The 16,237-nt window shown below is 40.2% G+C and overlaps 1 protein-coding gene across 3 annotated transcripts in view; it reads left to right on the plus strand.

The window, feature by feature from the left end:
- PRKCD (protein kinase C delta) overlaps positions 1–16,237 on the plus strand; it is a 56,436-nt gene that overhangs the window by 13,838 nt on the left and 26,361 nt on the right. For all 3 annotated transcript variants that reach the window (XM_033140742.1, XM_033140740.1, XM_033140741.1), the window contains exon 2: positions 14,142–14,278. In XM_033140742.1, the coding sequence (XP_032996633.1) occupies positions 14,164–14,278 (115 nt within the window). In that variant the 5' untranslated portion in view covers positions 14,142–14,163. The remainder of the gene's footprint in view (positions 1–14,141; positions 14,279–16,237) is intronic.

Below are 16,237 nucleotides of genomic sequence, written 5' to 3' on the forward strand. Positions count from 1 at the left end.
TCATACTCAATTACTTCTAAGCTGTCCTCAGACAGCAGAAATTGTGTATCCATCTGTTCCTCAAATTTGAAACACAGTTTACAGTCAAATGCACTAGCAGGCTGTTCTTAGTTCAGGGTCCTGAACTAAAAATGATATCCATGACTAGACAGGTACCAGCTAAATGGTACCAGCCAAATGATGGCCTGGTTTTTTCTTTGAACTAGGAATCAATATAGGTTTTTAAGAAACAAACACTTAATGTGGGCAGAATTTTTGTCCCATCAACAATTTCCCTGTAAAACTGCCAAAAGATTTCTTGGCTTTCTCACAGTGTTGTTATCAGTCCCTGGATTAGATGTGGAGCAGTGAGAGACATACATCTTTAGGAAGCCTCTGGAACTATGAAAGAATGTAATCCTGAGAAGTGTGTGTGTGTGTGTGTGTGTGTGTGTGTGTTAAATGGCATCATACTTCCCCCTGCTCCAGAATGTATGGGGAAAATGGATTTTAACTTCTATCTATTTTATCTATTGAGGATAAAGGAGGTTTGAGATGAGAGGTTGGATTGTGGGATAATTGGACTGGTTGGGGGTTTATTCATAGCAAGCCACTGATTCAAATGGAAATGCTGCTCACATTCAGCAGTGCGGGGAAAATGGCCTGAATACTATTCCTCTCTAGTAAAGGAAGTATGATGAGTTTTCAGCTAATGCATAGATTTAAAAAAAAGAAATGATGGAATGAAACTAAACTCTAGAAATGCTGCAGACAAGGAAGATCCATTCTAGACTTGGATACCTATGAGATTCTGGTGATTCTATCCAAGTAGAGCATGAGGTTTGCACCCATAGCCCTACAAATGAGAGAGAAAACTCAAGTTTGGGATTTTTAATTGGCAACAAATTTATTAGAAAAACTCTGAAGGATCTGCAAATAGGTATTGCTGCTGTGTGAAGTGGTTCAAAACTGTGGGCTCCTATAAGTCAGAGGATCATAATACATAATCCTTGGTTTTTTGGACAAGCTTTAAAATGATTTACTTAGTTTATAGGTCTCAGACATGCATTTTCACTATGCAGCAGCAATAAAATAATGCAGGCAAAAATAATCTTAGTTGAAATTCAGCAAGATGGCACTCCATTGTTTGCAGTGTGACAAGTGGGGTGGATGGCAAGAAACAGGCCTTATTTATGTTCTTTCAGGAGAAGAGAGTGTGTGAACTAAATTAGCCTACTGTAGCAATTAGAACTCTGTGGTCCTTAACTCCTTCATATACTAACTAGCAAATATGGATTGTTAGGTTTGACTGCAAATCTCCCACACCTGGGACCTTCTACATGCAAAACAGATGTGTTACTTTCATCTCCTAGAAGGTGCCTCAAGGTGTTCACCATTTTTTCCCTTCACCCTAATTCACCTAACCCAGCACTGTATCTGCCAAAATTGGAAAAAGGTGGGAGCCTGGACAATTGCCAAACTTCCTCAGGCCCAGTGTGAATCAGGCAGAAAACCTGTAGAATCCAAAAGTACTGTAATCAGGAACTCCAGGGGAGGAAAAATTGCTCTGTGGCTGCAACCAAAATTGGAAATGGGGGGGGGGAATCCCACACTGGGTCAAGGGTAGGTGGGTGGGTACTGGTCAAGACCCCACTGCAGTGGCTGCTCTGGATAAAACCAGTCCCAACCCACGTCCTTCCCATCAAAACAAAACCATTCATTTTGCAGTTAGTTCCAAGGTCATCTCTGGATGGTCGGTCGGGTGCAAACCATGTTCCCCTCCCCCCTGCAATTCTGAGGAAGGAGAAAGAGTGTTATTTGATCTGCATGGAATGCATGTCACAGCAAACATGGTTATGGCAGCTAGCAAACAAAGTGTTTGTACTCTAAAGTGAGAGTGTGCGATAAAGGGACAGTGTGAATTTCTGATCACGCGGGTGATATGAATGAGTGTTTACATCCATGTGAACTCTCATGTCAATGCTGCAGTCTTGCTGGGAAGCAGCTACAGTCTTCAAACCAACCAGCTATGTGAGTGGGAGGAGATCGCTGATTACCATCAATTAGAAACTCAACATAGAGAATAGAAACTAGAAAGCTAGCATTAAAACTACATCCTCGGGCATGCTGCTAAATACGATGCCATTCTTTTAGTAGCAGGCACTTATAGATATATTTATCTTTTTGCTTTTTTGGGAGGGCATGTAGGGAAGGAGCTAGAAAATATCTGAAGGTATGTGCTGGGGGGGGATATCTTATTACTGAGGGTCAAACTACATGTGCTTGTCTTTTTTGTTATGTAAATATAAGCCAAGGGAAAGCCTGAGCAGCCTTGCCACTGTGGAGGATGGAGAAGATAAATGTAACTCTTCCATTCCCTGACACAACTCTGACCATCTCAACATGTCTGGTAGCACTGGGGAGCAGGAGTCTGTTGTCATTGTGCATGTCACCACCAATAACATGGGGGAAATGTAACCATGCAGTTCTTGAAGCAAAGGTTTAGATAGGAGATTAAAATTTGAGGTAGTTTCCTCAAAAGCGGTGTGCAGATGCTGTGAGGAAGGTAAATTCCATGTTAGGTATTTTCAGAAAGAGATCAGAAATGAAGCTGCTAATATTATAATGCCTACGACATGGCCACACTTGGCATGCTGTCTAAATCTTTTGTCATTTTTGTCATTTTGTCAAAACGGATACTGTAGAGCTGAAAAAGGCACAGAAAAAGGAAACTTAAAATGATTAGAGCAACTCCCTATAATGAAAGGTTACAATGTTTGTGGCTTTTCAGATTAACACACACACACACACACACACACTTAAGTGGGGAGATGATAGAGATGCATAAAATTACACACAATGTGGACAGAGTGGGTAGGGTTACTAGAACCCAGAGTAATCCAGTGAAGATGGGAGAGTAACAAGAGACATGAGGGAAATGAGAGCCAGTGTGGTGTAGTGGTTAAGAGCGGTAGTCTCGTAATCTGGGGGACCGGGTTCGTTTCTCCACTCCTCCACATGCAGCTGCTGGGTGACCTTGGACTAGTCACACTTCTTTGAAGTCTCTCAGCTCCACTCACCTCACAGAGTGTTTGTTGTGGGGGAGGAAGGGAAAGGAGAATGTTAGCCGCTTTGAGACTCTTTCGGGTAGTGATAAAGCGGGATATCAAATCCAAACTCTTCTTCTCTTCTTCTTCTTCAGGCTCTGTGTAGTTGCACTGGTGAAGCCAGTGCTACAAGATGGGATGATGGCCACCAGCTTAGCTTTAAAGTAAAATTAGACGAATTCATGGAATATACAGTAAGGCTATCAATGAGTACTAATCATGAGAATTATATGCGACCTCCAGGATTAGTGGTGACATTCCTCCGAATACCAGTCTCTGAAGGGAAAAAAGTAGTAGATTGTTGTTGCATCCATGCCCTGCTATTGGCCTTCCCAATGACATCTAGTTGGGAATTTTGATGCTGTACTTGGATGGGTCTTTATTCTAATACATGAGGGATCACTTGTGCTTTTATCTTCCTACGTGACTTCTAAGAGAAACTCCCATTGGACACTTTCATTGAAATCAAAATGGTAACTTCAAAGATTAGATTTTTTTTCACGAACCTGGCAGAGTGGGGGGAACTTAAACTCCCCCCTTCTATAGACCCCACTGTTCCAGGGCTGCTGAGACTTCCCTTGGCCTTCTGTTTATATAACACGTATCCTGATTGCATTCAGACAAATAATATATCTAATTTAGCTCTGCAAGCTTATCTCATTCTGGTTTCTCATACATGTTCCAGAATTGTTTTGTCAAATAATTAATTCTTGAATTTTGGCTTTTTAAAAAAATAAATAAATAATCAGTTTATATCAATGGTTCACTCTGCAGTCATTATGACAAGTTCACAAATTTTAAATAGTTTGCTTACATCTAAGTATCTTACCTTGTTATTTTTCTTTTTTCTGATTGATTATAAATCCTCTGAACAGGAACTGTAATCATTTCTTTGTTCTGGGCAACATCTAGTACAGTCAGTGCTTGTTCAAAAGAAACCTTGCCTATGAGAGGAAGCTAAAATAGAGATTCAGATTGAGAGTAATAGATTTAATCCTTGAATTAAGGCACTTTATACTCTTTGGTTTGCTTTCACAGTTTTTTGGTGTACATCTGGGAGAAAAATGATTTAGCTTGATCCCAAAAATTGATAAAGAATTGGTTTATATCTATGTTCACCCCCTCCCCCACCCATGCACTAAATTACGTGTATATGGTCCAGATGCTCATTATTTACACTTACATTTTCTTTCTGTTGAGCATAATCCCCTGGAAACTAGTAACCTTTCCACTGTACATTTTGTATTTTATTAAAAAGTCATGTTATAATGGAAATGGACTGTTTATGAATTGTTCAAAACAATTTATCTGAAAAGAACTACATCCAACTCTTTGGTCTGTGAAATTTCCACTTGGTCTTTGAGAGCCAGGAGGGGGATGTTGGAAAGCAAAATATAAATGGAAATTGCTCCATTACCATATTTTTCGCTCCATAAGACGCACCTGAACATAAGACACACCTAGTTTTTAGAGGGGGAAAGGGGGGAAAGCTGAAAGTGGTGCAGCTTTTTTTGCAAAGGGAAAAGCCCTGCTTTTTTGAGGATCAGCTGAAAGTGGTGCAGCCTTTTTTGCAAAGGGAAAAGCCCTGCTTTTTTGAGGATCAGCTGAAAGTGGTCAGCTTTTTTTGCAAAGGGGAAAGCCCTGCTTTTTTGAGGATCAGCTGAAAGTGGTCAGCTTTTTTTGCAAAGGGGAAAGCCCTGCTTTTTTGAGGATCAGCTGAAAGTGGTCAGCTTTTTTGCAAAGGGGAAAGCCCTGCTTTTTTGAGGATCAGTTGGAGGTGGTGCAGCTTTTTTGCAAAGAGGAAAAGCCCCGTTTTTATGGGGTCCAACTCACAGTTCTGCAGCTTCTAGTCCTACAGCCATTTCTACAGTTTCCAGACAGATAATCTAATCAGCCAGTCACATGTCGCTGGGGAAACAAACAGCCTCCCTCTGCATTCAACAATGGAGGCCTGGGCAAGGGGGGCGGGGCTGGAAAGGGATCCTTATCTTTCTCCCGATCACTTGCTGAACAACTGTTCAGCGGCTTCCTTTCAACACCCCCTTCTCTCTTTGTAAAAAAAAAGAGAGCACGATCTGCTTTTGGCCCCTAGGCAATTCAGCTCCCGGGACCATACATTCGCTCCATAAGACGCACAGACATTTCCCCTTATTTTTCAGGAGTAAAAAGTGTGTCTTATATGGAGCAAAAAATACAGTAGCTGTTTGGGACTCCTTAACATTTGTGAACTATTGGTGCAGCAGAATCCTTGTAATTATTTAAATTATGTTAAGCATTGAAGTTAGACTTATGAAGGAAGTTGGCATTCAGATGGAAAGCACTGCGGAGCATAACTGTAAACGGTAGAAGGCTGAAGGCTGACTATGCAAAAGCAAAAAACAAAACCATTAACACTTTCTACAAGCATTCATTATTCTTCACATAAAGAAGCTTTAAGTTGTTTTACACATCTTGGGAGTTGAAGTACTTTAATGAGAGGAAAGAGGGATTCATAAATAGATGAAGTACATTCTTTTAAATGACCACTTGAGACATGTAGGAACGGAGAATAATTTTTCTCATCAAATAAGCTGTTCTGTTCTTGTTATTTATTGTGCTTTTATATTTTGCTGGAAGCCGCCCAGAGTGTCTGGTGCAAACCAGTCAGATGGGTGGCATATAAATAATAAAATTGTTGTTGTTACATTGGTCACAGGACATATGCCAGAAAACCTTTTTTCCATATTTCCAGTCAAAATTACTGTAAGTTTGACACATGAAACATTAGCTCATTGTGTATATTGCTGCAAGTGGAATTTTGGTTCTGATTCATGTTCTAGTGAGAACAGTTCTCATGAAGTAACAGATCAATTCTTGATGTTGCAAAACTGTTACATGAATCACATTGATTATATTTGTAGGGAAGATCAAGCTGGTTAACGAATAAATGGTTTAATGTTAATTGGAGTTCAAATAATATGAGCTAAAACACAAATATTATGTAAAGAAACGTACAAACGTTACATTTGTCACTATGGATTTACACACTGCAAACAGAAAAATGCCAAAACAAACCATACAATTCAACGGAATTAACTGTGTAACTCTCTAGATGTGTTGTATTGCCTTAGCAGCCCCGTGCTAAGGACAAATATGGGGGGGGGGACACACCTACCCACATGCTATTTCTGCATGTTTTGAACCCACTATTATTCATCATGCAAAAGGCTGGACTGGATGAATCCCATGCCAGAATTAAGATTGCTGGAAGAAATATCAACAACCTCAGATATGCTGATGACACTACCTTGATGGCAGAAAGTCAGGAGGAATTAAAGAGCCTTTTAATGAGGGTGAAAGAGGAGAGCGCAAAATATGGTCTGAAGCTCAACATAAAAAAGCTAAGGTCATGGCCACTGGTCCCATCACCTCCTGGCAAATAGAAGGGGAAGAAATGGAGGCAGTGAGAGATTTTACTTTCTTGGGATCCATGATCACTGCAGATGGTGACAGCAGTCACAAAATTAAAAAACACCTGCTTCTTGGAAGAAAAGCAATGACAAACCTAGACAGCATCTTAAAAAGCAGAGACATCACCTTGCCGACAAAGGTCCGTATAGTTAAAGCTATGGTTTTTCCAGTAGTGATGTATGGAAGTGAGAGCTGGACCATAAAGAAGGCTGATCGCCAAAGAATTGGTGCTTTTGAATTATGGTGCTGGAGGAGACTGCAAGAAGATCAAACCTATCCATTCTTAAGGAAATCAGCCCTGAGTGTTCACTGGAAGGACAGATCCTGAAGCTAAGGCTCCAGTACTTTGGCCACCTCATGAGAAGAGAAGACTCCGTGGAAAAGACCCTGATGTTGGGAAAGATGGAGGGCACAAGGAGAAGGGGACAACAGAGGACGAGATGGTTGGACAGTGTTCTCGAAGCTACCAACATGAGTCTGACCAAACTGTGGGAAACAGTGGAAGACAGGAGTGCCTGGCATGCTCTGGTCCATGGGGTCACAAAGAGTCGGACACGACTAAACGACTAAACAACAACAACAACAATTATTCACCAAGGGCAGGGGTCAGCAACCTTCGGCTCTCCAGATGTTTCGGACTACAATTCCCATCATCCCTGACCACTGGTCCTGTTAGCTAGGGATCATGGGAGTTGTAGGCCAAAACATCTGGAGAGCCGAAGGTTGCCTATGCCTGACCAAGGGTAAAAGGTAAAGGGACCCCTGACCATCAGGTCCAGTCGTGTCTGACTCTGGGGTTGCGGCGCTCATCTTGCTCTATAGGCCAAGGGAGCCGGCGTTTGTCCACAGACAGCTTCCGGGTCATGTGGCCAGCATGACAAAGCCACTTCTGGCGAACCAAGGGTAGGAATCCATAAAAACAACATGAGGAACTGGTCCTTCTACTTAGTTCTGTTGATTTGAAGGCACTGAATTTACAGTAGTTTCAATGTTGGGTGTGCCCTGATTTCCTAGCACGCACCCAGCTACATTTCATCTTTTTTGAACTAGCCAATAAATTTTACATTGTGTGGCTATTCAGTTTTCAAGTGTGTAGCTTATTGAGAGGGGAAACCTGTCAGACGGTGCTGTAAAAATGGATATAACCTTGGTATAAAGAATAGGAATAAAATTGTATTTCTACTCACACTACTAGAGGAAGGTTGTTGTTTTTAATGTAAGGTTGCAGTTTTAATATGACAAAAGCTGGGTGATGAATTTGCCAAGGAAAAAACAATTTCACTTGTCTTCAGAATAGAGAACAAAATGTCACTGTTGTTGCCCTCCTGGTAGAACATATTGTGAGATTATTAACATTCCAGTTTGCAACAATGTTCCTAGTTATGATTTTTTACACAACAAATTACTTAATTGTATCACTCAATTCAGAATACTCTTCTAAAAAGGAGCTAAATTTGCTTGTTAAGGTACATTTTATTCCGCCTTTTAAAACAAATGCTGGGGGAACAAGATTTGTACATCACAGCCAGTGTTAGAAATTGAGATATGAAAGCTAGGAGCTAAATGGCACCTTAAACCTAGATTATGGGCACAACTGAATGTCTAGGTGCACTTTTTTATAAGAAGAACACAAAGTTGAAAATGAATGAACTGCAGCTAAAATATTATGTTCATTTTTCATATGGTCTTGTAGTCCTTCCCCTGCCCGCCCCCCTAATATTCCTAAGAGGGTCTTTTCTCCAGTCTTCAGAGAGTAGCTGGAAGTGAGGAGGCAGAAAAGGTAAGGTTACCAGACACCCCCGTTTCCCAGGGACAGTCCCCAGATTTACATATCAGTCCCCATACAAAATCCATTGAAGTTGAAAAGTGTCCCCAGATTCATTGAAAAAAATCTGGTAACCTTAAGAAAAAGGTCATTCTTTCCTTCCGCTCTGCAGTCTTAATCTGAAATCTTAGGTGCAGTACTGCACCCAGAGCTCAGAAACTGCTCATGCTAATGAAATTCCCTGTCACAAAATGCACCTGGAAGTTTCAAACACTGATTACAGCACAATTTGCTAATCAAAGCCTGCTACTGATCTTTTAATCCCAACCTTTTCCAAACACCAAAGCTTTGCATAATAAGTTGTGGTTCTAGTATGTTTATTATCTCATTTACACAAAAAGCATCTATAGCAAATAGCAACCTTTTAACTACTTGTATGTTGGTAGAAACATAGCTTACACTGATACAGTAGAAAAACAAATAAACAGGAAAAGAAGATATATAAATATTGATCCAGAGTGGATTTAAATACATATTTTATGTAACCAGCAAGTATATAAATTGCTATTTATATATAAAACAAAACATCTAGTCTCAGTAAGAGGTTTTTTTTGTTTTTTGTTTTTGGTAGACAGGGTTGGGGATGGGCAACTGGGAGATTGCCTGACAAGGTAGAAGGGAGGTCAAACTTGGGCCTTGGAACTCAGTAGCATTCTCAAATCCATTTTTGCCTTGAGAGTTGCAAGAAATTCTCACTTTGAAAACTGATGTCAGTACCTTCACAGCTGCGTGACATGATTTTGCACGTCTGTACATGCGCGAACCGCCGAACCTGGAAGTAACCAGTTCTGGTACTTCTGGGTTCGTAACCCGTGACGAATGCAACACACAGCTTTCGTAACACGAGGTACGACTGTACATTCTTTCTGCGTGGCACCCCTGTTGGACTCAGGAGCCCAGTTATGTCACCCCTTGCCTGCAGAGCTGGCAGCCTCTCACCCTTTTTTGAACACCCTCCCTTGTTATGGAGTGTTCCCTAAGCCTCCTCTCTTTCCCCCTCTCCTTGGGAGTCCTCTGGGCAGCTACAGCTGCCACCCTTGGTCTCTGAGCTTCCCCCCTGCCCCAGGTGTACTATGTGCTGCTGCTATGTGCTACTATGTAGTGGTTAAGAGCGGTAGACTCATAATCTGGGGAACCGGGTTCTTGTCTCCGCTCCTCCACATGCAGCTGCTGGGTGACCTTGGGCTAGTCACACTTCTTTGAAGTCTCTCAGCCCCACTCACCTCACAGAGTGTTTGTTGTGGGGGAGGAAGGGAAAGGAGAATGTTAGCTGCTTTGAGACTCCTTCAGGTAGTGATAAAGCGGGATATCAAATCTAAACTCTTCTTCTTCTAATTAAAGCATAGCTTATTTTCAATGGCCATTTAATGTGATATGTGAACCAGCCAATATATTTTCCTCAATACACTGAAATAATGTGAATAAATCTTTACTCTTATTTCTTGTAGATAACTGAAATATTGTTTCTACATTTTGTAAGTAGCTTATCCTTCTTCACCATATCTTAACATTTTGTTTTTGTTTTGTTTTTTTTAACAGATAAAGCACTATGTTTCATTCCAGTAAACAATGTTTTGTTAGCAGCTGTTATGTTCCTTGGAGTGCTATGAGAGCTGCTGTAGAGACCTCTGAAATATAGGAAAGCAAACAATTTCTGCCCAGCTTTTGTCAGTCCAGCAGTACTTTGTTTTAAACATGGGAGCCAATGAAGAGACACTAGTCCAGTTCGTACACAATGCTAAGCCTAAACATGGAATAGCATAAATGAACAAATGTGGGTTCCCAGGGTGAAGTTTGCATCTGCTGTGCTTCTCGTCTGCTGCTGCTGCAGCTGCTGCAGAAAACAAATATTACTTGCAGCTTGAGATTTGTCTGGAGCAAGGAAATCCACAGCCTAGGTTCAGATGTATTACTGAGCCCAGCATCAGCAGGACTGGGGAAATAATGCAGCAGGTGTGATCTTCACTTTCGGAGCCCATTTGAGCACACTGAATCATGCTTATGTGTGAACCAGGCCAAAGAGTCACCAAGTAATTGGAAACTATCAAACCTGAATTCTTTTTCCCCCTGTTCTTAACAGTCAATGACATCTTGAATAAAATTTGTGGAAAGTGTGTTGGCTGTTAAATGTATTTTAGGATCCTTGCTAAGCACCACTTGCTTGCAATGGGTGTATCTTTGTACGGTACACAAACACTTATGCAAATATCAGCTCAAGGAATAGATGGGAAATGCTGACTTCTCCCCCTAAATGGTAGTCGAATAATCATGTTGCCAATGATGAACATTAGCTTACTAGGAAAATGCTCACAGCAGCAAAAATAATAAGCATTTGATCCACATTACAATCTCTTCCTCTTTAAAATAATATTTCATTTATCTTCGGTTTTATAGCCTGCTGTAAGAGCTTTCATTTTCAAAGAAGGATGCATACCTTGGAATGAAAGTGATTATAATAGTTTGTTCCCTACTCAGTAGCAAGCAAAGCATATTATATTAATTCAAGATTTGTAACTGTTTAGAGAATATGATTCAGAAAAAACCCCTTCAGTTTTAACTGTTTAGAAGGATCTGATTCATACTCTAGAAACTGTGTCTTTCATGTGTATGTTTGGGATAAATAGAAATAATTGGTGGGGAGGGGTATCTAAACTCACATAGCCAAATACACAGCTAGGAGGTGTACTGGCAACACCTAGCTTTCAGACTCCCAAGAAGTGCCTCTGAAAGATGAGCTGCCAAGGAGAAAGGCACCAGCCTTTTCCTGGCTCTGTTCCTCACTGTAGCTGGCCCTCCCCATCACCAGTGTTATTCTTCCAGGAAAAAAAGGTGTCAGTACTCACCATGAAATTGTTGTCCCAGTAAGTGCCACACTTTTACCCTTGAGTACCCCTAGAAAAAGCACTGCCCATCCCATCACTGATACTGTCTTAATTCATGGCAGCAAGGGATAATAGGCCTCTGGTAAAGGTTAGAAACATAAAATCATAGAGCTGGAAGGGACCCTGAGGATCATCTAGTCCAAACCCCCTGCAATGCAGGAATATAGAGCTGTCCCATGCAGGGATCAAACCTGAAACCTTGGCGTTATCAGCACCATGCTCTAACCAACTGAGCTATCAGGGGTTATGTTATTACTGTAAAATGCATGTTCTTCTCACTTCCATTTTGCTTTGAAATCTACTCCATTCATAACGTAGTCTGGAGTGAAACAAAAAGAAAGGGGAACTTTCTGCAATGTGGAACTGGAAGAATCTGGAAGATGGCATACCTGTACCAATGACTGGAATGACCAATGGATGGGATGGTGATGGTCTGAATAATACAGACTGGAAGAATAACCCAAGAAAATCTTTAATAAAAACATTTTTTAAAAAAAGAAGACTGGAAGTGTTGAAGGCTAGACCTTCTTCATTTATTCACACCAGCCATTGTGTAAGGTGGCAAATGATGGCAAGGAATTTGTGGCATCATTGTGTATCTTATGGTTGACTTTGTAATCGGGGTGTATTCCTCAGTTTAAGTTATAACACAATAAGTGGTGCTTATTTGAAATTATGCACCAGTTATTCTTGGTAATACAACATTAAAATATGACATTTTTTAATAATAGCAAATGAAACCCTTATTTGGACTGACAAAATAGCATGCAGGAGTGTGCTGTGCATTTAAAAAAATGGTTTTAAGCTAATTTAGGACAGAAGGGACACTTTGCAACAATTCATTCTGTAGTATGGTTTCTGGAGATCAATTACTGATGCAGTGGAAAGAGCGCCACCTACTGATTTGCCAGTATGAGCCACTGACAAGCGAGTTTTTTGCAGATCTCATGTGGAAATCTACCTGTGGAACAGAATTGCTCTGTGATTAGGATTGACTTCAGTGTAAGGAAGTAGGAAAGGTTATATTTGTGTGGTTGCTAATGCAGGGCAGGAGAAGAGTGTTACCAAAAGCAATGGAGAAATTAGATATAGATAGATATGATGGGGATTACGATTGTGAATTCGTTTTTGTCTTTTAATTGAGGAAACCATGATGTGTGTTTGCCCTACAATCTCATGCCAAAATAGACATCAGGCCTGAAAATATTTTTATAATAACACACATGTAATTGAGAGAACAAGCGGACAGTAGGGAATGATGTACAAATAATTCCGAATGATTTAAGCAAGCAGATGGGGAAAAGAAGAAAGACAGGATAGAACCTGATCTGATTTGTGGGTTGGAGTAGTTTTTTGGGTTTTTTTAAAGACTGAAACTACTAGGTAGCAGGGGAAAGTATTTAAACCAGATGCTTTTGTACTTCATGCATATTTCACAAGTGAAATACTGGACTTCTTAATTATGCAGGCAAATAGATCACAGAAGTTTATCTATGTGAAAGGTTTCCCATGCACATGAATGATGATTCAATCAAGCGTCACATATTTTGAGGTTTAGATCATAGTTTTTGGCTGTAATGCTTATAGCTTGTACTGAGAATGTGCAGACTGAATGTCTTGTGATATGTTAGAAACTGTAAGGATGACCTCGTGTCTATTTGTAACCATCTAACAGACTTCTTTTTAGTTTATCTTTTATTACAAATTTTCTTTTTCTTTTATAGTAATATTGGACCACAGGCTTTCTAATGCAGTTTTCTCTTAGGTCTTAAATATTTGTCATCTAGTGTTGCTTTAAAAGATGCATAGCTAATATATCAAATTGGAAGCATTTCAACTTTAATGTTTATATTTAAGTATGCATGATTTGCTTCTAATTTTATACCCTGTTTTTATATATTCTATGATATGCTTTTATGTAAGCCACCTTGATTTCAATTTGGGGGTTGGTTGAGATATTAGTATTTTGAATGAGAAGACTTATAACATTAAAATCTTGATACCAAGCCATCTAGACAAAGTAGGGGTAGTGATTTATTTAAAATAAGATGAAGCAAACAAATGAACAACATTTGTGCTCTCATTTAGTCCAGAGAAGAATGAAACATTCTACTGATGACGTGTTTTTGGCTCTTGTGTCAGCCTTAAACACAATGACAGAACTGCAGGGAGCCAAACACATGTTTGCTTTCTGTTAATAAATTTGTCATTAGCTAAATACTGGTGGGGCTTAAGTGTCTTATCAAGATGGACAGTGATCTAGAGCAATAAATTTCCAACAGCAGGATAAGAAAAATGAAGAGATTTATGTATGATGTGTCAGCTAGAAAGGTTCATTATGGCCACTAGCCAAAGATATGTGGTTTGGTATTCCAAAAAGTGTGCACTGTGAGCAGAAAAGCACTTCTGCTCATCCAAGGAAGTTGCTCCTGCAGTTTTCAAGTCTTCCAGCCATCTGCAGCCTCTCTTATGCCCTATCTCACACCATTTCCCAGGGTCCTCAGACCTTACAGATCTAGTTTTGGGGGTACAGAAAGTGTGAAAACCTCTATTCCATGAGCAGAGCAAGACACTTACCGGTAGTTCTTAGGATCTGAGCCAATATGCACACAATAACATGATGCATTTTTGTTTTTTGTTTTAAAAAGCTGTATGTGAACTAGAATGTCTGTATTCAGATTTACTCTGATTTGGATTTATTATAATTAGACCGGAAAGAAAGAAGCACCTAATCTTTTTCCTATAAATTTAGTGAACTAAGCAGATGGGTCTCAGAACACACCAGGAGTTGATTTCAAGCAAGGTTTACTGAGTCCTTTCTTCGTCTTATTTTCTCCAAACAGCCCAATTTTTAACTTTAGCCTTAACTTTTTTGTCTGTTTTTTTCCTCCTCTGCAGGTTTACAATTGTGCTATGAGAAATGGCTCCCTTCTTACGAATATCATTCAACTCCTTTGAGCTAGGACCTTTGCCGAATCAAGCGGAGCAACTACAGCCATTCTGTGCAATAAAAATGAAAGAGGCCTTGACTACAGGTAAGAAGATGGATCAATTGACTTGACTCCATTTGTGGTCTGGAATTCCTCACATATGCTCTGGCACAAGGGTCAGCAACCTTTTTCAGCCGTGAGCCGGTCCACTGTCCCTCAGAGCATGTGATGGGCCAGACTATATTTTTTTCTGGGGGGGGGGGATGATGAACGAATTCCTATGCCCCACAAAAAACCCAGAGATGCATTTTAAATAAAAGAACACATTCTACTTATGCAAAAACACGCTGATTCCCGGAACATCCATGGGCTGGATTGAGAAGGCAATTGGGCCACATCCGGCCCGCAGGCCTTAGGTTGCCTACCCCTGCTCTGGCCGGACCAGAGCCTAATTCTGTGCTTGTTTATGAAAAAGGAAATCTCACTGAGTTGGTAGAGATGTACTCCAAAGTAAACGTGTATACGATTACAATCTTAAGGTGTCAAAGGATGCAGTTTCTAGTCTAATGTAGGTGGCATAGGCCAGTTTAATCCCAATGACAGGGAAAGAGTGAAGAATATGGATATTTGTGTACAGCATCATTTGGATTTAAGTCATCTGATCATAGACAATGTATCAGGAAGAGACGTAAAGGTAGCTTCAAATAAAAATTTCAAATGGATGTACCAGTGGTGCTTTTCTGCTGCCTATAACTTCTGTGCTTTCCATTCAGTTTTCATGAAGGTTTTACATTTTGATAAGTACTTCCATGTGTGTGGTGTGTGTGTGTGTGTGTGTGTGTGTGTGTTGCACTGAAAACTCGGCATCTGGGAGGAAGGCTTTCCAACTAAAAAAAGGGGGGGAAATCACACCTTTGGCTGAAGAGGTCAGGGAAACTTAAGGTATGCCTGCATCTTAGGAAACAGTATCTTTGATAGCCTTTTATCAGGATAAGGAGGTTCACTAGAGCTTGGATAGATAAACCCTGGCCCTGTGTGACTCCTTTCTTAGAAGGCTCAGGGGTATTGCTGGCCTTCCTTGCTGAACTTTAGACCCTTAAAAATATTCTTGAGGCCTTTTCTTTAGCAGTGCATGAAAACCAATTGTCACCCAGGGCTTGGACTACAAATAGTTACATAATAAGTGCTTTCTTTCCCGCTAACTTTAAGCTGACTTGGCTGTTGCTATAAGAAATAGAAAAGCTTGTTCGTTTCCATTCTATTTGTTCCGAGGACCATTTTGGAAAGAAATGAATGGACCCTTTTTTGTTTGTTTCATTTATTATGGAACAAATGCATATCCATACTGTGAATGAAGATCTAAAAGTATTGCTCTGGTTTATTTTGAATACTTTTGGGTACACAAATTATTCAACAAAATGGATAAACTGAAAATGTTTAATCTTTTGTCTGTTCATAAGTAATACATATACACTTTTATGTTAGTGTAATCAGTGTGGGGGAGCACGTTGAACTTGAACAACAACAACAAAAATCCTTTGCCCTCTGTCTCATAATTAATATTTTATAATTCTGGTCCATGTACAAGTAAAATTGGTGCACCCAAACATCACTCAAACGAACATTTTCTGGTCAAATGTAAAATGGGGAAAATATTTTCTTAGGTCCAGGCTGATTGCTGCATAGTTGGATTTCCTACTTTTAAGCCAACACAGTCAAGCACGTGTTAGATCACCACGACAAATGGGGAGGGTTCCTTTAAAATCTTCAAGAAAAAATGTAACAGATGCTGGAGGGGGTACTAGAGCAGCATTTATCTTTATCTGGAAATTTATGGGCTGCCGATCTGCCTTTGAGGACATTGTGATAGAAGTTGCCACAACAAAATTGCAGGGGGGGCCCCCTCTGGAATTCACTTTTCATTAATTGAAAACATCTGCTCTGAATAGCTATTACTGGAAAGGATCTCTGAGACCAGGTAAAAGCTTTTTGACAGAAGCAGAGGAGATAAAGCAGAAGTCTGCAGAATGCAGAATATCCTCAGGTGGCTATTTGTGAACATTT

The sequence above is a fragment of the Lacerta agilis genome, chromosome 2 (assembly GCF_009819535.1).
Source record: "Lacerta agilis isolate rLacAgi1 chromosome 2, rLacAgi1.pri, whole genome shotgun sequence".
Classification (NCBI taxonomy): domain Eukaryota; kingdom Metazoa; phylum Chordata; class Lepidosauria; order Squamata; family Lacertidae; genus Lacerta; species Lacerta agilis.